Below are 23,124 nucleotides of genomic sequence, written 5' to 3'. Positions count from 1 at the left end.
GTGTGCTCGTGTCGACATACTAAAAAAGTCAGATATCAATTGTTCATGCCATCCATTGGTTATTGCCAGCCAGATGCTAAGCAGTCCACATGTCCAATACCAAACAAGTGACTGAATTCACAGTTCAAATCCTCGTCAACATATTCAGAACATGAGCTTTTCATGCAGTTGTAGTGTAATACAATAATGTAGTATTTTGAATGTTAGTCTCTCTTTTTTGCTCACTAGGCATTTGACACATTATATTTTGGATTAAAAATAACCCCTTTCGGCAGCTTCTTAGCACTCAACACTGAAGTCAGAAAAAGAGGCCTCTTACTTGACGTATGTGTTCTCAACAATATGACAAGTGCCAGGTGACATTTATAAAAAGGCTAAAATTCAATCGTTTTTCTCTATTTCTCTATCATCTTGTATTATCAGAGCTGGCGGGGCGAGCAACAGTGCAGGGGGACTTTCGGGAAAGGAATCTGAAACAATAAGGAGAGGACTGTGACATCACAAATATTACACATGTATTTAGTTGTCGTGTACACTGTGTAAAGCGCACTCCAATTGTTTTCTGTGATGACATTGTCCTCTTGGTTTTTTTTTCAGAAAGGTCAGGCAGATGCGAATGTTTCCTTTCCTAGGAACCTATTCAGGAAAATGGTGGCTGCATCTCAATACAGAAAAGAGGTTTTCTCCTTATTTGCTGTTCTCGTCTTTTAGGCCAACACACGTTTAAACAACATGAAACACGGTCAAGGTGATATTGGCGGCAGCAGGGATCAGACTTGGCGGCAAAAAAAACCAAAGTCTCCACTGCGAGATCATATTAATGTTTATATTATGGCCTGGAGATTATTATTCAGCGGGAGGTGTACAGAAGAGGTGATGAAGACGATGAGAATAAACTACTTTACAGTGTTGAGAGGCAGCCACTGGAAATAAGGTGCTTACTACAAAGCAGGAGGAGGGGGAGAGGGTGAGGAAGAGGGAGAAGGAGAAGGAGAGGGAGACAAGGACGTTTCCAGTCAATCTTTAACGAGTGTTGGACCATGCAGACCGACGCTCACGCCTTACGAAGGAAAGCCGCATTTTTTTTCACGGCTCCACGCAGGGACTGAAAACGCTGGCGCTTACCTGGGGATAGAGAGCACGGCTCAGCAACACAGACACACACACAGACACACACTCACACACACACACAATGGTACACACTAATAGGCACTCACAGACATGAAAACTGTATATTAGAACACAGATAATCACACACGCCCATTCCGGCACTGCTGACACACACAACCTGTTGCAAAGAAACATGATTGCTTCTGCAAAAGTGACATATTCTCTTTTTACAGTCACACCCCATCGCGTCACTAAAGCTATTACTATAATTAGAGATGTATTACCAGCATAACTGTCTTTCTTTCTCTCTCTCTCGTACCATTTAGACTTTTAGTCTCCGTTTCATTGTCAGAAATCGTATTTGAACTAAAAGTATATCATTCTCTTTGGTAAAAAGAAGGTACCGAGCAGAAGGAGTAACTCATTGGGAGGGTGCATATGAAGAGTGAAGCAAGTGAACACCGAATAGCAGGTTGGTGGGTTGTTTTTAATGAGCAGTGCACATTACACTAGCTTTGTCCATCCTTTTCTCCGTCCTCTTGGCAAACACAAAAGCTATTGTCTTCATTCCACTTCACCTCTTCCTCTCACACTATTCCCTATTCCCGTTGTCGTGCGCCTAGTTGACGTTCTGCCATGGGATCAATCTATTGTTGGATTCCACACATTTTTCCAGGGATTCACATGCGATTGTCAAAGCGTACTGCAGAGGAGGTCTGGCGATATTCTTCGAGTGAGTGAATTAAGTAACAGAAGCAGAAATAAAGCTTCATTTACAGATGTGAAGTCCGAAATCTAGCAAACATCTAGTACACAAGCATATCTGCGAAGACACAGTCTTACAGCTACACACACAGTAGGTATTCGTACCGGTATCCATATAAATTAACCAATCACTGATCACTTCAAGCATTGCATACTACCAGCTTCTTGGGTACCACCATATTAAAAAGCATGGACACAAATAGGTATTATATTTGTGGTTTAAAACATCAGTGAGACATTAAGATAAAATAAAATATCTGATGACCAGATATATACATATATTTTGATGACAATACTATAGTATAAAATAGTTTTTACTTTTATTGACCTCCATTATCAAAATGACCAACAGCAAACACAGGAGGCAGTCAACCCGACATGATATACATGTATTTTCTTTTCGTCTTTTCTGTGGGGTTGTTTGATGACCTTGACAAAGGCCAAAATAAAGTCATCCATCACTGGAGACAGAAGGACAGACAATGGTGCATTTCAAAGATAACGGTGCAAAGTACTTTAGTTTCAAAAAGGAAAACCAGTGGGAAGCTAGCGCTAAATGTTTCTTCCCAGCATCACATCCTTCAGAGTAACTGTGGGAGTCGTGAGGTGTTGTCTGCCCCCCACAACCAAAAACATTACAAACTAGAACGGGCACTCGGTAGAGCGCATACCTTCGCATATCACAAGATTGGGCATTGAATTATGAACATGTTGGCATTAGCTGCATGCCAATTGGATAGAAATTGACCGCGCTGTGGTTAAAAGAAGATTTTGACCTTTCCATGACCTTGCCCTTGACCTTTGACCCGATCTATCCCAAAATCTAATCAAATGATCCCCGGATAATAACCAATCATCCCACCAAATTTCATGCGATTCGGTTTAATACTGTTTGAGTTATGCGAGTAACACGCATACAAATAAATAAATAAATACACGCCATCAAAACATAAACCTTCCGCATTTTCAATGCGAAGGTAATCGATCCGGCGAAAGACATCTACACTCTCATCAATAACAAAAGCACACATACTATACATATTCCTTTACATTCATATATGAGCACACTATTCCCATCATACGTGAATAGGATTTGCCCTTAGCTGTTCATGTCAAGATGGGATTATAGAGAGACACGTAGGACGCTGTGTGTGCTCTCTGCATGTGTGTGTGGTCATTAGTATGACTTGTTCATGATGTGAAGTCCCATCTGTTCTCTGTCCCAGATACCCCCCTGTCACACACACACTCAAGCTCTCTCTATACTGTATAGCTCTATCCCTCTTTCATATCTCAGCATTCATTTTGTCTTCCATCCGTCTCTCTCCTCTCTAAGTGCCCTGCCCGTTATTCGGGTGTGTGTGTGTGTGCGTGTGTGCGTACTGGTCTATGTAAAATGTCTCATGCAGCAGGGACAAATTGCCCTCATTCATCTTCCCAGAGGAGGATCCATCCATCGAGGAGAGAGGGAGACGGAGCTATATGGCTGAGTCGGCCAATGACTTGGTTTTCCACCGACACAAACCAGGGGGATGATTGATCTCCCTCATGGCGAACTCCTGATCATATGTATCAATCATCTTGTCATCTAAAGGCCTACCTTTAATTTAATAAAAGTAATGGGCTGCATCTTGCACCCGACTGGTACCCACAACTTTACTTTTTAACCCTCCTGTTACCTTTAGGGTCAATTTGACCCCATTCAATGTTTAACGTCGGTGTTCTTTGGGATCAATTTGACCCCAGGCTGATTTTCACTGTCAAACATATAAGAAATATCAACTTTTTTATATATTTAAAGGGCTATTTAGGTAGTCAACAAACAAACATAAAGTACTTCACACTTAAACTTGGGAAACAATATTAATTCTAATAATTTTCTGGAGGTTTTAGTTGCTGGGGTCAAATTGACCCCGAGGGTAAAATATGTTAGTAAATGTGAAGGTAACAGGAACGTAAATAGTTTTTCTCCAAAGCAAATTCATTTTATTTTATATATATAGTAAGAACGATAAGTATGTACACATTTGACTAGACTGGATCAACCACTCACACATTCTGTCTGGTTTTCCCTCACAACTAACTGGGACTTCCCTGGAAATCGCACATCATTTGAGTGCGATTTAACTAAGGGGGAAACAAATTACTAAATTAAGCGTTTAAATATTGTGATGTGACATTTTAAAAGATTGGCCCAAATGGGGAGCCACATTTTGTGTTTGTTTGTTTGTTAACGCACAAGTCCCCGCTGCTGTGTTTTTGCCACTGATTGGCCCATGCCAGCGATAACAGGTGAAAACATTTGTTCTAGACTAACCTCAGGGGGGCTGTGCCTGTGTCATGTAAATAGGGTCGTGGTAATTCCTCGAGCTTCCCTGAAAGAATAGATCATCATTTTTCTTTTCTCTCCTCTTGGCAGTTATTAGTGTTTCTCAGAATGAGCCACAGCTCTTCCTCTGCGTCTTTAGTCGTCAGCATCCCTTCATCATCAATGTGAGCAAGCTGACCTCCAAGCGTTGGCTAAATAGTTCACAGTACACACTGTACAAACTAAACAATAAATGATAGTACAGAGAAGTATTGTGTCAAATCCCTGCCTCTCTTCCTCACCATCCCAAAATGTCACGGTCGATCTATCATCTCTAAGACTAAACCTCCAGGTCAAAAGAGGCCAGTGTTATAACTTTCCTCCCCAGGAAATGTAGCTCAACCCTGGGGAGACATGTACCGATTTGTGGCTACCTCTCTCTGGAGGTGTTGTGGAGAGAGACATGGTGTTACTTTGTGTGTATTCATTTCTGTCAGCCAGCAAGTACACATAGTCCGAAGAGTGCATACCTACAGTGTGTCTATGTGTGTTTGTGTGATCTTGCCAGATCCTAGTGCAATAACTGTTATAATAACTTAATATTTACACGATGTTGATCTGCACTTCACACATTTCATTTATTTACACTACACACATACACACACATTTCATTTTCATTTACACTACACACATACACACACTTTGCATTTTGCACACTCTGTCTGTATTTAATATTTTTATATTTAATTTTACACTGCAGTCATTCGTATTGTATTGTATTTGTGTACGCATATATGTTGTATATATATACATATATATTTTATTTTATATTTGACTTTGTATACTTTGCACAGTCATTGTATAATATTTGTTTGTGTGTGTGTATATATATATATACATATATGTTTCATTTTCTATACATATATATACTTCATTTTGTATTTTATATTTTACTTGTATATATCTATATCTTTCATCCCTGTTTTTTATGTTTTATATTTTATATTTTATATTTTATTCTCGTGTGTTTAGTTTATTGGTGCTGCTACTGTGACGACAAATTTCCCCTTGGGGATTAATAAAGTATATATCTATCTATCTATCTATTTGCATACGTGAGTGTGTGTGTTTGTTGTGTGTGTGTGTGAGTGTGTCCCCAGAGGCTATTAGCTGCAGTCTGACACATTCCACTAATATCTAAACAGGTTTTAAACCTCAGGAGGGTTCTCATCCAAGCAGAACATATTAACATCCTCTCAGTCCTTCATTCACGGACTATGAACCACTACCATGTGATGGACATCGCGGTGAGCTCACTGCTTCCTGACAAAGCATTAGATTTAACACAAACGTATGCAGTGACCCTCACGCCTCCTCGTGTGCACGTTGCACAACATGTCTACAGATAGAAACAGGATTAATCCGGCCTTGCCGTCTCACAAAAAGTCGTATTCAACCCAAAACTGCCAACACCGCCAAACAATATTTCATAAATCACACGCACACTGTAGTACTCACGGTTTCTAGGTTTATCATCGTCCATGCCCTCCTCTTCATTCTCTGGGTCAATGTCTTCAGCCTGAGTGATCCAGTCTAAATATCCCTTTATTCACACACAAAGAAAACGCTGATTGGTTTGTGGTATTGGAAACCCTCTTCCTATCAACCAAACTTTGGGAATGTTGTGATTGAAAGGTTTCAGCATTATGTTTCTTGTCTTTGCCTAAACACATTCAGATGATGTCAGGACTAACAGTAAGTGAAACAGCAATTTAAAATGCTATACTTATAACTTTGAGTTCCTCTGTTGTAAAACATGCTGTAACTTCAGTCTCTCCACCTTCCTCTCTCCTCCTTCTTCCCGCTCCTTCCTCTTCCTCCTCCTCCCTCTTCCTCCCACTCCTCCTCCCTCCTTGATTGTTGTTTGTTCATGTCCAAATGTTGCACCCACCAAAAAAAAAATTCCTCGTTTGTTTGTGAAAACATTCATTCTTTGGCAATAAACCTGTTTCTGATTCTGATTCTGATTCTGATTTGCTCTGCCTTCCATGCAAACTGCCTCAAACTGGAAGTATTTTGGACTTCTCTTTGACATTCATCTGAAATGTCAATTGCCTTTTTCATGAATCTTAGTGGTGAATAATTGTACCGACTCTTTCCGAGGGTGAAGCACCCACAAGGAGAACAGCCTACCTTGAGGTCCTCCTCCAGTTGCTGTTTTTCTCTGAGTTTCTGGAAGTCACCACGTGCCTTGGCCTTCTCTCTCTCCTTGGAAAACTCTCTGGGAGGAAGGGAGCAGGATGGAGGGATGGGAGGTCCAGAAACCAGAAACAGAGAGGGGGAAAAAGAATCTGAAAATCTAAACTGAAGAGGTGCAAAACACATCACGTGACGATACAATATAGAACATGACAATGCTTCAGGACAGGAAGGAGGGAAAACCTGCTCAAAAGAGAAAGAGAACAAATGTAAAGTGAAGAGGGGAAAGCTCTGCCAAGGAGAACATGTGTTAGTATGCAAACACAGATGAAAGCTCAACCAGACAGAAACATTGAAGCCGGATTCACGTCTCAATCAATCAAATTCATCTGGATTATGTTTGAAGTAGCCAACAGACACGTACAGTTCTCTTCAGCTCTGTGTATGTGCTGGTAAACATGGCAAAATCATTACACAAAACAAGGCATCATATCAACACACAATGTGAAATGAGCCGCAATGACAATTATTGGATTTGATCCAATCGCCGGTATGCTGTTTAACACTGACTATTGATTATTTGATTTACTCGTCTGCATTTGCTTCCCAACACTTACGACGTGTTTGATGCAGCTGGATAATAATCACTAAGCCTGCTGCCCTGGTGGGAAGGTGAACTGAGACACCCCTACTGACTGACCTCAGGTGGGTGAGTGAAGTCATTTCATTTCATTTGAGGAGAAAGTTTAGGAAATAGTGCAAGACAACTTTCATAGTAAATGTTTGCTGTTGGTCAACTTTGAGCTGAGTCAGGATGCTTTTAGTCTGTAAATTATCACTTGTGGCTAAAGTTTTCTTAAGAATTTAAGAGGTTGTTCTTCATCTATTTCTGCATAGGTTTTGAATATAGTAATAATTACATTATATAGCATGTTGGCCTATAATATATAGCCCGAAAGAGGATTTAGTAAATCATGCGGCTTAGTCATCTAATTGTTTCTGTCCCAGGGCAACAGGGCCTCAGGTGCTCCAAAGCCTACTGGGAGTTGTAGTTGCTACAGTCCACCCCTGGGTGTCCTGCCAGCTGAAATGTGCTTGGTACGACCCCCGAGGGAGGGAGGGTGAGGGCATCCATCACCCGCTGGACCGCCTCAGCTACCTCTGGTCCAATTGGAGTAGAAGTGTCTCTGAGCATCACTGAGCTCCTCACCTTTTGTCTGCCATCCCATTGTATCCGTCACCGCCCAGACGTTTGGGTCACAGGTCGGGATGAAGACATGGAGTTTATGTCAACTTTGAAATGCGTACAAATATATAATTTCACATGAACAAATCATTCAAAAGACAGTTTTAATTTAATTTGTATTTATTTTAAATGTATTTGTGTTATTACTGTATGATGCCTGCTTCTTAATGTTTCTCGATTTTGGAGGGGATACGGATAAGGGGAAAACTTAAGCGAAGATGATTTGTGACAACTAAAATCAACGTTATGAGTGTGAAGTATTAAAACTTTATGATGAAACGGGCTAAAAGAAAGAATTAAGGAACAGTTGATTTAACGCTGCACTTGGGGAAGGTCAAAGTCAGGTTAGAGCGTATTAAGAGTATGAGAGCTGAGAGGCTTTTGGACCATTTTCAGCTAAAAAGCATACAAATCCTCATCCTATGGTCTATAGACAAGGTGGATATTTTGAATTAACATATTAGTGGTCAGTAGCGTCCCCTGCTAATCAGTTATCTTGCAACTTCTTGCTTTTAAATAACAAAGTCCAATTAACTTACGGTTTTTACATCGATTTTAATCCAACTCCATTGAGAGCAAGACCAGGATCCATAATAAAGATCTATAGATCGCCATGTGCCAATTGTATTGATTTTAACAGTTTTGATTTTAACAGTCCATCTTTAGTCACAATATAGTAGAGAACATAGTCTGGAACAGAATAAAAAAGAGAGACTGTTCAGGGGTGTGTGTGAAATTTAGAGGACTGATGGTAAAGATCACACCTACAGACAGCCGACACACACTCACACGAGACAGATCAATGAGCATTAGGACAAACTGCTCCTGCCTCGTTTGTCAGGACATTAGCAGGAGACCCGATCCTTATTGATTTGTGTAAGTGTGTGTCAGAGTTTTATCTATGTGTGTGTGTGTGTGTGACTGCAAACCGAGGAATCACCCTCAATTTTCCCATTCTCAAAATTCAGCATTGAAATCTCCTTTTTCCTCACGTTCGGTTAATCTTTTTCTTCCACCCCTTCTCTTTCTCTCGCCCCGTTCTATTTATATAAAGATTACATTCAAATTCAGACGAACACGGTCACACCTGATGTTTCCGTCTCCACGCCCGCCGATCTCCTTCTTCCTGTTTAGTCATTAGTTAGTGTGCCAATCTGAGACCCACACACACTCCATGGAGGAAGCCGTTGGTAAAGGTCAGGCTGTGTAGTGTGTTGACAGCATCATTAGTCAGAAGTCAGACAAAGAGTCAGACAGCCAAACCCCCCCAAGTTGTTTGGACCAGATAGACCTCTATTATTTTCCCCACAATGCCGCTGTCAGATTCGGGTCAGTCAGTCAGGGGTGAGACACTTCACTCCCCTTAACCTGTTTCCTACCCCGGATCATCACAAGTCATGTGAAGAAACCGTCAAAACAAGTTGAGGATAGACTGACATGAAGGTTTTTACACGTTAGCTGTGATCATCCAAACGGAAAATATTCAGAATTGTAATTATTTGCAAAGGTACTTTTTTTTAATGTGGGTTGGTGGTGGCCAATAATCACAAGCATGAGAAGGATAGTTTTGATTTGGAAGTGGGGTTGTATGAAGTACTTATCTAGTCGATATGTAGTTTATTACAGTGAATGGCAGTCGGCAGTTATTAGCAAGGCTAAGGAAAAGAGATACAAATATTCTAAATATACCGAACACTTTTTTAGGCGGGCCTCTTTTTTTAGGTGACTAAAATACCTTTTGCTGCGTCCCTGGTCCACAGCAACAGAATTGAACTAGAACGGGCACTCGGTAGAGCGCATACCTTCGCATATCACAAGATTGGGCATTGAATTATGAACATTTTGGCATTAGTTGCATGCCAATTGGATAGAAATTGACCGCGCTATGGTAAAAAGAAGATTTTGACCCTTTCATGACCTTGACCTTTGACACGATCGATCCCAAAATCGAATCAAATGGTCCCCGGATAATAACCAATCAGCCCACCAAATTTCATGCGATTCAATAAGATTTTGACCTTTTTCATGACCTTGACCTTTGACCCGATCGATCCCAAAATCTAATCAAATGATCCCCAGATAATAACCAATCATGCCACTAAATTTCATACGATTCGGTTTAATACTTTTTGACTTATGAGAATAACACGCACGCACGCATACAAATACACACATTTTCAATGCGACGGTAATGATGGTTACTCCAAACTAGCGACGTATCGACCGCCATCTACTGCATGCACTACACCGACTGTGGATGAGTGCCTCATACAACAAGCGACACGCCGCAAAGTATTTGTCAATATCTTGACAGTGTTCACAAACACAGCTTTAAGTTGGTCGTATCAGGCGGTGTTCACTGGGAGCCAGAGCTTCTACGGCCGGCTCTCCTCATTGTAAATTGAGATGAAAGTGTTTTGTGTCATCCCAGCAGCACAGAGAACGCGGCGTCTTATGATCGTAAGATTGCTATTCTGGCGAAGCAACGCTGTCGAGGTGGGTAAAGTGAGACGTTTCTGATGTCACCGCTTTGAGAAGGAATATAAAAAAGGTCTCGATGGCAAACAATCATAATCTGTCCTCTTGAAGTGTCCTAGTGGAGATGCTGAAGTAGAATTTCACAACAGTCAGCGGCAATGATAAGTACTTACAATGTATGTGCAGTCCATTTAGTTAAATATGTGAGTCCATAATTTGAATGGTATGTATTGTGTTTCTACATTACTGCTTAAACTTTACCTTTACCACACATCCCAGTCCATGATTTGTACACATTTGTTAAACGTAAACAGTATCTACTATCAGAAGCAGAAAGTAGATAAAAACAAACAGCGAAGCTCTCGAAGGATGAAAGCGTAAAGGAGAAAGAGAGAGGTTAGTTTACATGTGACCTTTGACCTTGCCCTTACCCGCTCAATACCCCCAGAACCAAGTTTAGCACAAAGAAGGATCCGATGATGATTAAGGTGACAAAATACACCCAGGGCCACCTGTACCCTACTGCATCATTCACCTATGGGTGGAGAGATGGAGGCATGGAGGAGTGGGACCAAGGAGAGGAGACAGGAAGGAGGGATGGAAGGAGATGAGAGGCGGATGGAAAGTAATGATTGGAGGAAGGGGAAGGAAGGCAAGGAGAGGACATGGATTGAGTGGACAGGTAGGAAAGAGCGGTAAGGAATGTTAGGAGAGAAGGGAGGAGGGGAAGAGGGGCGGGATTAGATCCTCGGTGAAACTTCACCAACAGATGGAGCGGTTTGCTTCAGCAAGATCCCTGCCGAGATTATTATGCATTCATGGTATTTGTCAGAGTCACTTATCTGGACACACGGCAACGTATCTGACCAGCTGTGTTTAACTTGGAATTCAAGGTTACAAGTTTTAAAAACAGTTTGATTCACTTTAGTTCCACTCAAATCAGCTCGTTTCAGGCCGCATCACTGTGGAGAGAAGACATGTTGGTGAGGAACTTGAACTGACCGTGCAGCGAGACTCCCATGGATTGGACATCAACCAAAGTGAATGTAATATTACGCACATAAAGAAGAGTTCAATCTTTATGTTTTAATTTAATTGAAGATTATGTGTTGTTTTATTTACTGCCTATTGTTTATATTTGATCTTGTGTGCACGTTACCCCTTTGCTGCTGTAATCCTGCTGTCAATGTCCCCACTGCGTGAGTAATACAGGATGATCTGATCTAAAAGTGCTTCTCTTGAAGGTAATTTAGAGGTGTAACGTATTATTATAGTATTATTGTCATTGCCGTTATTATACCTTGTTTTTAAACTCTGATGTTCAAATTATTATTAAGTGTAATGCATTTATGAACTCTTACAAAAATGTATACTCCCTACTCAGCGCAACCCTCCATCCTATAATTTCCATTTTTAATCCCATGTTTCCTCTTCACTCTGTTCTCAAAATTGCCTTTTTGCCTCTTGTGTTTTCCCTGTTTTGCAAATTTTTTTTTAGGTTCGCCTCTACGGCCAACCTGAGGGTTGAATTATTAATACCCCACAGTGTGTCCCTACAGGCCGGGTGGTGCTTGTACTAAAACAGCGTGACTTGGTAGAGTGGGGTAAAACACCAGCTAGATTGCCTGCTGGAGCAGCATTTATTAACAAAAAATAAACAAAAAATAAACGCACGGAAATCACAGAAATCACACACATCACGTGCCTCTATACAAATATGCACACACTGCACACACGCAAACAACGTAAGCAGATGCATGCTAATCTGCATGTGAGACATGCATGTAAACCTCGACACATGTATACACACAAGCCGGATTTAAAATACAGCTGGGTGTTTGAGGAGGAAGAGCGTCTCAACAATAACACCGAACTTGACGCACCTAAAAAATAAATGTAAAAAAATAAAAAAATCCTAATGTGAAAGAAAGCTGCTTGTTTATATCATTAAATACTCGGTTATGAGTCTGAATGATTTGTGTATGTCCACCTGTCCATCACAGACAGGTTGTGACGGCATGCGGCCCCTTGAGGTCATAACAGATAGAGAGTGTGTGTGTGTGTGTGTGTGTCTTAGCGTGTTTCTCTCAGGCTTGTCAAAAAGGATTGATTCAGTGGAACAGAAAGAAGAGAGAGCGGAAGTGATTGTCAACATATAGCTCTGCTTTTACTCGTGGCCTGAGACTGCTGTTACCCGCCTCCTCTTATCATGTTTAATTTCTTCTGTGTACCACTTTACTGAACCACAACAATCATAATAATTCAGATAATTTCTCAGAATAGCTGTATTCACACCTCATTTTTATATCTTTTGGCATTTAGTAAATTAGGAAACACGGTATGCAGACGTTTGTGATATTGGAGCAGTTTTTGGAACGTCCACCTAAACAGTCGCTCCCCTTCAGCCCCTGGCTATGTTTTGTCCTGCAACTTTTGGATTACTCCATGATGGAGTGTAGTAAGTGTCCTCGGTTGAAATGGTGACGGTGATGACAGGGATATATCCTAAAGGCAGCTTCAAAACAATAAGAATGAATGAAACTAAAACCAATAGATCCTTAATAATCAACCACATGTTTCGCTTAAGATGTCTGTTCCAGGGAGTCTTGTTGCGTGGCCAATTCATCACATCTAAAACACGATGCACAGTACGGCCACATCACAAACAATACACGGACGCACATTTGTACACACACGACAACAGCACAACCTCTTACCCGCTCAACACCCCCAGAACGAGATTGAGAACGAAAAAGGAGCCGAAGATGACGAGAGAGACAAAATAGACCCATGGCAGCTCATAGCCCATAGCATCCTGCATCTGAGAGAGACAAGAGACATAGGAGAGGAGGAGACGGAGAGAAGAGGGAGATTAACAGGGGGAGGGTTGGTGGGGTGGAGGATAGAGGGAAGATAAAATGGTGAAGGAAGAATAAAGTGCGTGTGTGGGGGGGGGGGGGGGGAGGTTTGATAAGATTGACATAGAGAGAATGAAAGGGGGCAGGAGAGGTCAAGGAAAGAAAGTGTGTTATAGAGGGAAGAGATGACAGGCCGGAAACAGAAAATTGCAGAGCTTATTAAAAAGAGCACTAGAAAGACCTGGCAAAGCAAGAGTGGCAGTATCGTATGATGAAGTGTGTATAATAGTTACACGATGCCTTAAAGGTGCAGTAAGTATTTGCAACCGAAACTGAATGAGCAAACGCGAATGGCCCGATCTAGAGCCAGGGTTTGGTTTGTCCCTTCTGGGCTACTGTAGAAAAACATGGCGGCCGGAGAGATATAAACGACTCATTCTAATTGAACAAAAACACGTCATGATTCTTATTTTCAGGTTATAAGTAAACGTAATGAATCATTTGAAAAGTCCATTTCTGTCAATAGATAGATTTCCTAAATGCTACAAACTTTAGGACAGCAGCAAAACAATTTTTTGTAAAAGAGGAAGGGCCTTTAAGAGAAATATTTACGTGCTGTGACTCTACAGACTGGTGGAATCAATAAAGACGACACACACTGTTGTGGATTCTGTATTAGGCATGTCTCGTGTGAGTATGAGTGATATAGGAAACAGTGAGATTGGAGCCGTTCAGTATTCAGGATTTGATTCGAGAAAAAATCGGATTATTAATCTGCAAGTAAACAAATAACAACAATAAGAAAATTGTATGAGCAAAATGTAATGTGTTCCTCTTCCATCACTTTAACATGGAGACATGTTGGGTAGACAGGGACAAGAAGGGAGATAACAGAGCAGAGGAGAGCGACAGAAGGTTCAACGCGACACACGGCAGCAGATGTTCGATGCCATTCATTTATTTTCCACGAAAATGTGAGACAATGACAACAATGTGATGTCCTGGCACAAACTTAATGAGAGGCTTGCTGTTGTCGAAAGGTTTTCCTTAATGATTGATACTCCAAACAAATAGGTCCCATTCATTATGAAGACAGCTGGATACACAAGGGCACTCATACTAAGTGATATTAAAAGAAGATGTATTTCTGTTGTCGGAGTCCAATTATGGAATAATGTTGAAATGGATGTAAGAATGGTGAACTCCTTTTTGGCTTTCAAAGGAATTATTTATAAAACAATTCTTGAGAGTTATAAATGTAATTAAAAACGTATTAATATGTGGTAGTATATATATAAATATATTTTGTTTTTTATTTTGTTTATTGTTTTTTTGTTTGTTGTTGTTTTATTTTCTTCTTTATTTTATATAAATTTTCTGATTTATTTTGATTTCAATTTAGGATAGGAATTTATAAGCATTTTTTTGCTTCTACCTATACCTTTTCAGTCTTTCTCTTTTGTATATTATATAGGATAATATTGAATTGTATTTGATTTGATTGACTGAATAAAAAAATACAAACAAACAATATGTACGATTGTGTGTGTGTGTGTGTGTGTGTGTGTGTGTGTGCGCATACAGAAGGTTGCAGATGACAGGTTGGTTGCAGGAGGGGTGCAGAGCTAGGAAGCTATCTGCTCCATGTGTACACATACACTCGTTGACAAACAACATGCACACACACGCACACATGAATCCGCTTGTTGTAAAGTAAAATCTCATACTCACACATACTGTACATACTCACGCAGAAAACATATCACTCATTTTTGTTACATTTCAACAAACGTCTTTACCAAACTGTTCATTCCATTACTTTTGTGATTCTTTAGATGTTTATTCATAGAATAATGAAGTCCTAACCTCAGCTTGTGCTTCTCATGTTTTATTCTCGTCACAGAGCTCATAATTTGTTTCTCACTGATGAGCTCACATACACCCATAATACAATTTACCATTTCTTAACACTGTTTTGAAAGTATTAAACTCTCATATCCATCTGAATAAAAAATACTGTATCTCATTGCTCGACTGACAATATGAACAAAAGGTTTTCAATATTTTATCAGGTATATTTAATCAGTTATATCTATATCCAAATTATTTTGACATTTTCATGAAGCACAACAAAGTGAGAAAATATGTCACGTCTGGCTGCCATCTACTTTTGGATTCGGAAACTCTAGATGCAGGACATCTTTTTATTGTGCTCTAGATGATTATTAATTCATCGAGCTGGACATAAGAGTCTTTGGGGGTTCATTTGAATTTCATTAAGAAATGCTTGCTCTGCTCTGTGACCTGAATGTAATGATAATACATGAGAAATCAAAACTGAGGCTATCAGATGAATAGAAATGAACACAATTCTATTTTACTGGAGCAGTTAAAGCTAACTTTAATTGCAAAGTGACTCATCTGAACCACATGAGTGCTTCGCAGTGGTGAGACTGTGCAGCCATTGTTAATGCGATTTATGGTGGGGCTTCATGACTTCATCGGGAAATCAACAATATCATAATCTGTGTATGAAGCCAAAGGTCCAGAGGTCCAGAGGTGTAAATCAAACGCTCTCTCAGGAAGGCACACGTGGGACTTTGATCGAACCGCTTCCTCAACATCGATTAACAGCACAGACTAATCTATTGGTCTATTTAGCTGGACAGGCTGGCCATTTACTCGGGAAGGGATAGTTATTGTGTGTTCACTGTACTGTGTGTGTGTGTGTGTGTGTGTGTGTGTGTGTGTCTGCTGGTGCGTGTGTGTTTTCACTCGACACTTCAAGAATCAGGATTCTAGACACGTCCCAAATGAATCGATGTCTTCAATTACACAGTGTATTGTCTGCATCGATTTAACCCGAGATATGAGCACACACACACACACACACACACACAGACAAACACACACACACATTCTGTCTCTACCTAAGAACAATCTGTGTGTCTACCTTTCTGAGAGTGTGTTATTGTTTTATCTGCCTTTTTCAAAAGCACTCATGCCGCACTGATGTTACAGATACACTCCATTAGTTACACACACGAAGCAGCATGACTCTCACTCCACACACACACACACACACACTGTTGTGGTGTCCGGCTCACCCAGTACAGCACGTCCGTCCAGCCCTCCATGGTTATACACTGGAACACCGTCAACATGGCAAAGGCGAAGTTGTCAAAGTTGGTGATGCCTTCGTTGGGGCCCTCCCATCCCATCATGCACTCGGTTCCGTTGTGCTTACAGTGTCGACCGTAAGCCCCCTCGGGTGCACACGGTGCCGGCTTCTCCTCTGCAATGGTGCCTGATGAAAACAAAAAGGACCAAGAGAAAACACGTTATGCTGTAGCGTCTCTATCGGAAATTGTTCCTACACCTGAAAGTCAATTCAAAGTCAATTCAAATGTATTCATTTGTAACTTTTTTTGCCGGTCGTTCGAGGCTCACACAACACAACTTTGAGCTTAGTGATGGGATGCTTCATTTACATTTACCCCCGTGTCCTTATGCACACAGATATGGAACCTTTGACTCTTTATGAAAGAGTATTTAGAGATAATTCATCTAAAAGAGAAAAGTTTACATCTAAAAGAAAGTTAAACAAAAGACACATTACACTAAAAGCAAACAGAGTAGACGTAAAAAAATCAATATGAAAAGGTGTTTTGCTAATTATATGAAATAAGCTCTTGAGGGTGATGCATAGGATTACAGAGCATCCCGCCAGCATTCACCCTGAGCAAAGCTAATGCCTCTCATGAGACCTATAACATCAGCATAACAACACTTAACTCCATTTATACCTAGGGCCCTTTACTGGAAAAGTGTTTCAATCATTGATGGCAGCTCATGTTTCAATTACCGCCCAAAGTATTCACACTCAGAAACATAAATGACGGTTTAAATAATGAATGAAGGTTATCGAATGAACTGATTAAGTTCTGTTTTCTCTCTGCTGTGTCGGCTGAAAGGTGAGGTCTTACTGTCACACTTTTTTCTGTTGGAAAGGTTTGTTTGGAATAGTGTGAAACTGTGTGTCCGTCTCTGGAGTTGAAGTGAGAATATACGCTTACTGAAGCATGCTTTCATACACAATGGAATACATACTTCAAATGTTTACCTGAGCACTGAGGTAGAGGTATGTGAGTGTATGTGTCTGATCAATGCATGTTAGTGTTTGCAAATGTGCATCGGTGTGCACTGGTCTGGGTGTTATTTCTCTACGTGCATGTGTGTGAGTGTGTGCGTGCCTGCGTGTGTGTGTGTGTGTGTGTGCGTGTGTTTGTGTACCCGTTTGCTCGTGATTGCAGGTCTTGTGCATCTTGCCCATGAAGAGCTCCAGGCCAATGATGGCATAGATGATGATGACGAAGAGGACCAGCAGGGCGATATGGAGCAGAGGAACCATGGCTTTGATTATGGAGTTCAACACGACCTGTAAACCTGCAGCACACACACAGAGGAACTGCTGAGAACACACAACGTAGGGACGGAAAACTAGAAAAAAAGAGTAATGTTCATGATAAAAAATACGTTGTTTCATAAAACACTCTATAATTGCAGTTTATTAGCATGTGACTCAAACGGACCATTATATTTGCTCTAAAGCTTAATTTATCTGTCTGCATTTATCTGTCTCCATGAGTTTCTGAGAAACAGGGTAGTTATAAAACAGAACTTGTTTGATAGAACTTTCCAGTTAATTCACTGAATGCTTTGATGGACAGAGGCTCAGAACACTGCACACTAAAAACTCCCCAAACAGTGATGTGCATAGATTCAGTTCAGGAGGCTTATCTGTATCACATTTATTTGATTTGATTTGATTCATTGATCAAATTAGTTATTTAGACGTGCTAAAGAAACACCTTATTAGATCACTTAAATTCACATTGATAAAAACATTCTAGCTTGATTTTTTACTAAGAATTCCCTAAAAATCTGTTTAACCATTAACACAGATCCATTTCGTGCAAAATAGAACCCATTAATTTCTGACGTTGCATGCTGTTACACCAATACGAACGGAAAATAAAGGCCTACATGTATTGAAACGTAATTTTTGATGAAAGCAAACCACACAGTAAGTAGCATAAAGGAGGGAGGAATACTTGGAATGGTTCTGGTATCTGAAACACAGGACTTGTTTCTTCGATCAGAAGAACACACACATAGACTCAGAAACAGGTGCATGCACTCGCAAAGCCTTCATCCACGATATCCGATCCTCCCGGGCCTGTTGGATTATTGATTCCTGTGGTCACTCACACCGAAAGGTTGACAGACAACTCATCTACTGCTCACGCAAAGGACTCTTTGTGTGAGCGTGTGTATTCGGTGTCACTGCGGTTGAATGTGTGGCATTGAGGATCTCTATCGGCTCCAATCTGCCGTTCATTTATGCCCCAATCACCATTCACACCTGAGCCTCAGAGCCTCGGCTTTCTTTCTTTCATGCGGTCTTTTCTTTCTCTTCCACGGCTCTCGGTACTTACTGGGTACTCCAGAGACCAGTCTGAGGGGTCTGAGTACTCTGAATGCCCTCAGAGCCTTGACATCGAAGCCCGCTGCCTTCCCTCCAATAGGAGTGCCCCCGTCCCCCTTGGTGGCCTGCTCCAAGATTGCACTGAATAACCTGCAAGACAGAAAGTAATGACTTCAATAACCATCATCTTCGGGCTGACATCCCATTTCCATGTACCAGAGAATATCGGAGATGCAGGCATATTATATTACAGCGTGATGGATATCTGCAGTTGGCCTTATTTTATATTCCCTCCCTCGACATGATCATTATCAGAATTTATAAGACAGTGATGTAAGTTTCGACGTCAAGCCAGTTTGGGACCAACATTTTAAAAATCAGATGGTATGACGAAGACGCATGCACAGTTTTACGGTCATATGTGCTTCCTGGAAATATTACAACAGTGGAAACTAGAACGGGCACTCGGTAGAGCGCATGCCGTCACATATCACAAGATTGGGCATTGAATTATGAACATGTTGGCATTAGTTGCATGCCAATTGGATACAAATTGACCGAGCTATGGTAAAAAGAAGATTTTGACCTTTTCATGACCTTGACCTTTGACCCGATCGATCCCAAAATCTAATCAAATGGTCCCCGGATAATAACCAATCATCCCACTAAATGTCATGCGATTCGGTTTAAAACTTTTTTTGTTAATGCGAATAACACGCATACAAATAAATAAATAAACTAGAACGGGCACTCGATAGAGCGCATACCTTTGCATATCACAAGATTGGGCATTGAATTATGAACATTTTGGCATTAGTTGCATGCCAATTGGATATAAATTGACCGCTATGGTAAAAAGAAGATGTTGACCTTTTCATGACCTTGACCTTGACCTTTGACCCGATCGATCCCAAAATCTAATCAAATGGTCCCCGGATAATAACCAATCATCCCACCAAATTTCATGCGATTCGGTTTAAAACTTTTTTTGTAATGCGAATAACACGCATACAAATAAATAAATAAATACACGGCGATCAAAACATAACCTTCCGCATTTTCAATGCGAAGGTAATTAAAAGAGTTTAATTAGGTTGCTCTCCGACACAACAATAGAGAGTGTTTCATCTGTTCCCTCTGTCTTTCACAGAAAAGGAAATGTGAGGCACTGGGCTATAATGAGTTGACAGCCAGCTGAACAGAACACAGTGCATGTCTGGACTGAAGAGAGATGTCTCCGAAATGTGTTCATAAGTGAGTGTTGTGCTCATAGCACAGTGAATACAACACGTATTTACATGTTGCCATGTGACGTTACACAACCTTTCCTGTCTCTCTGTTGTCATATCTGGTAGTTAAAGCAGGGAGGAAGGCATGATGATGTCAAAGATCCTCCTCTATAAAAGACCTGCACGTGTTTCATAGAGGAGGATGTTAGCTTCTTGTACGTCTGTGGACACTTTGGCCCATTTGCATCTGTGTCTGGTCTGCCGGGGTTTTTCAGGCCCCTAAGTGTAATTATAATCTTCAATAAAAGGGCTAAACAGTTTTATTCTTTTGTTGACTATTATCCCCTCTGAATTTTATTACAGACATCTCTTAAGAGGCCAGTGGCTCACAAGATGGAATATATGTCGGTCCAGCTGAGCTTATCGCTCTCTGCTCTCTGAGATCCTTTAGAAATCACTAAACAAAACCATTTTCCAGCTCGCGCGGCTCAAAGGCCAGTGAGCGACGCATTAGTCATGGAGAATTATCAATTAGCACAGATGAAATGGCCACTTGAAAAGACCTCTCAAAACATATCGCCCTCTCTCTCACTGGTTCTCTCTATTTTGCACTTCTTCCATCTCCGTTCGATTCCCTCTCTCTCTGCTTTGAAACTGAGTATGAAAAGCACGTCGTGGCGCCACCGTTTTGCACCAGCAGCATTTCCCCCAGCATGTTTTGCCGTGGTGCGGTGTGAAATGATAATTAGAGCCTCTGAGTGTAACGCCACATGATGACGTGACACAGCTTGAGATGGCAGAAGCTGTACATTCAGACAGATAACAGGAGTTATCGTCAAAACACCACAATACTTCTGAATTATTATTTTTTTATCATTAGAAATTCAGAATAGGTCTGCAACTGATTATTAGCAATGAATCAATTAATGGTTTAACATTTTTTAAAATATATATATATACATTTTCATCAAGTGGTGAACATGTTACCATAGCCAAAGTCAATGCTTTTAAATGTAAAGATAATCTTCAAATTTGAAAGGCTGGAACGAGTTTAACCAGTGAGTTTTGCTTTGTAAATTACTTTAAATGGTTGATTATGTGTCAGTGCTAGTTTTAATACTTTGTATGCAACATTTTTGATAGGGCTGCACAATTAATATACATTTGATACAAATCGCAATATGGCCTGCTGCAATATTTAATGTTTATCAGGCTGAATTTATGTCAAAATGACTTTTCAAATTAAATATTGTCATGCTGTGGATTTATGACAATATCTTTGTTAAGTACAAAATCCCTGCAGAAATCACACACACAACTACACACACACACACACACACACACACACACACACACACACACACACACACACATGCAGCCTGTTAGCTCATTGAACCTTTACTAATAATCGTTTAGGTACGTGTCAGTAGGACTGTACACTGAAAAAAATGATTCGGAACCCTTTTAGATATTACTTGATTTAATCAAGCTTATTTTACTGATTTGAATGTGTTATCGAATCCTTCTTATCTTTTTTAATTAATCGTAACACATATTTCCATGGTTTAAGAAAAGCAAATTCGGGTTCGGGTAGACCTATTTTGCATGCAAATTACATGAATATCTTTAAATAAAAAGCCATATTTTAAATTAAATAATTTATTTATACCCAAATCCTACCATAAACTTATTTTAATGCTGGCATACTAAACATTTGGTGTTACTTTGTAGATATTACAATACATTTGGCAATGATAGCAATGCTGTTGGACTTTAAAAGCAGTGTATATGTTTAATTAAACTTAATTTTAGTATGTACAAATGTAAACATTAAATTGATTTGCATATAAACAAAAAAAATTATTAAAGTTACTTAATCGGGGCGGTTGTAGCTCAGTGGGGTAAGAGGGCCGTCCTGCAACCCCAAGGTTGTCGGTTCGATCCCCGCTCTCCCCATTAGTTGCAAGTCGAAGTGTCCTTGAGCAAGGCACTGAACCCCCAGTTGCTTCCCGGGCGCATCACTGCAGCCCACTGCTCCTTAATAACTAAGGATGGGTTAAATGCAGAGAACTAATTTCCCCTTGGGGATTAATAAAAGTGTATATTAATCCATTCTAGTAAACTGAACCCCAATGGGTTTAGTTGGAATTTCTTAATATAATTGAGTTAACTCTAATCTAAATCGTTGAGCAGAAAATATAAATATAATTAGGCTGAAATTAGTTGAAAATAATTCGTACAATCAACTTAAAAAATATGTCTAGATTTAGATGATTTTATTTTGTGCAATCACTTACCTAAAAAAATTTGAGTAATTCCAACATCACATTTTTTTCAGTGTAGGCTCTAGCATTGGTGTGTATGTGCAAGTGCTCATGTGTGGATGTGAGTGTGTGTGTGTGTGTGTGTGTGTGTGTGTGTGTGTGTGTGTGTGTGTGTGTGTGTGTGCCTCCAAGGCTGCTCAGCACCAGCTACAAGCTCTTTCACCCATATGGTGAACAATCCAGAGGGAGCCAACTCTGTCACTTCTCATCCACACACACACACACACATACGCTGTATATCTAAATGAAAAAATATGTCGAAGTCAAAGACAAATTGATACTTTCCAGCAACATCTTATTTGAGTGTTTCCTCATCTGGTTAGGTTTAGGCAAGTAAAATGGCCAGAATTAATTTAGGGAAACATTTGTGATCATGGATTAAGATCACTGTCATGATGATTCATAATATAATAAAGGAAACTGTAAAGGCCTTTTAAACAAATGACCAATGCTTTAGATCTGCATTATTCTGCTGCCATCACATTTCATTTTACTGGATTTCAGCTCATGCCTAACCTTAGTGGTGAAAACGTTGAACTGTTACCCTGTCAACGTGGAAATGACAATGAGGTCACTTCAATAAAATATGTATGTTTATTTTGGCCATGTGAAGGGGAGACATTTGAAAAGAAAAATGTTTTATACCCTGGGGAACGGACTAGAGAGGTAATTCATGTCAGATGTAATCTTACAAAACATCAAGCACCAACTCTCCAAAAATGTCCTTGAGCACGAACACTGAATGCTGCCAACTCTGAATCCTGCAATAGGTATCTGACCTTCTGACCCGTCTTTTGCAAGGCTGCAAGGTAAAAGATAATTTCCTTGAAGGGATCAATACGGTATCATTGTACATTAAAATGTGCTGCATCACAATAAAAGACATAATTGCAATATATATGTTGAGAGAGAGAGAGAGAGAGAGAGAGAGAGAGAGGGGGGGCAGCATAAGAGTGGTAAAGGTTGTGTTTATGCCAGGGGCACTGACACAGAGGGGCCAGTTGATGGAGTGTGTGGAGGGGTGAAGCCTAACCCTAACCCTAAGCCAAAACTCAAACCCTAACCCTAACCCTAAACCCTAACCATGTACACATACAGTGTGTGTCTTTGTGGTAAAAC

At 40.3% G+C, this 23,124-nt stretch overlaps 1 protein-coding gene across 5 annotated transcripts in view; it reads right to left on the bottom strand.

Moving 5' to 3' along the window:
* The window catches only part of cacna1c (calcium channel, voltage-dependent, L type, alpha 1C subunit), a 191,959-nt gene that overhangs the window by 50,163 nt on the left and 118,672 nt on the right, over nt 1-23,124 (bottom strand). For 4 of the 5 annotated variants that reach the window (XM_056425335.1, XM_056425338.1, XM_056425337.1 and 1 more), the window contains 6 exons: nt 18,463-18,602; nt 17,258-17,410; nt 16,072-16,271; nt 12,824-12,927; nt 6,377-6,464; nt 5,702-5,786 (listed from right to left, as the gene is read on the bottom strand). In XM_056425335.1, coding sequence (XP_056281310.1) covers nt 5,702-5,786; nt 6,377-6,464; nt 12,824-12,927; nt 16,072-16,271; nt 17,258-17,410; nt 18,463-18,602 — 770 coding nt within the window. Of the gene's footprint in view, nt 1-5,701; nt 5,787-6,376; nt 6,465-10,537; nt 10,642-12,823; nt 12,928-16,071; nt 16,272-17,257; nt 17,411-18,462; nt 18,603-23,124 lie in introns of all 5 variants that reach the window. The other variant, XM_056425339.1, reaches the window with a different exon arrangement.

The sequence above is a fragment of the Pseudoliparis swirei genome, chromosome 10 (genome assembly GCF_029220125.1).
Source record: "Pseudoliparis swirei isolate HS2019 ecotype Mariana Trench chromosome 10, NWPU_hadal_v1, whole genome shotgun sequence".
Taxonomy (NCBI): Eukaryota; Metazoa; Chordata; class Actinopteri; order Perciformes; family Liparidae; genus Pseudoliparis; species Pseudoliparis swirei.
This window is presented reverse-complemented; position numbering and strand designations above follow the sequence as displayed.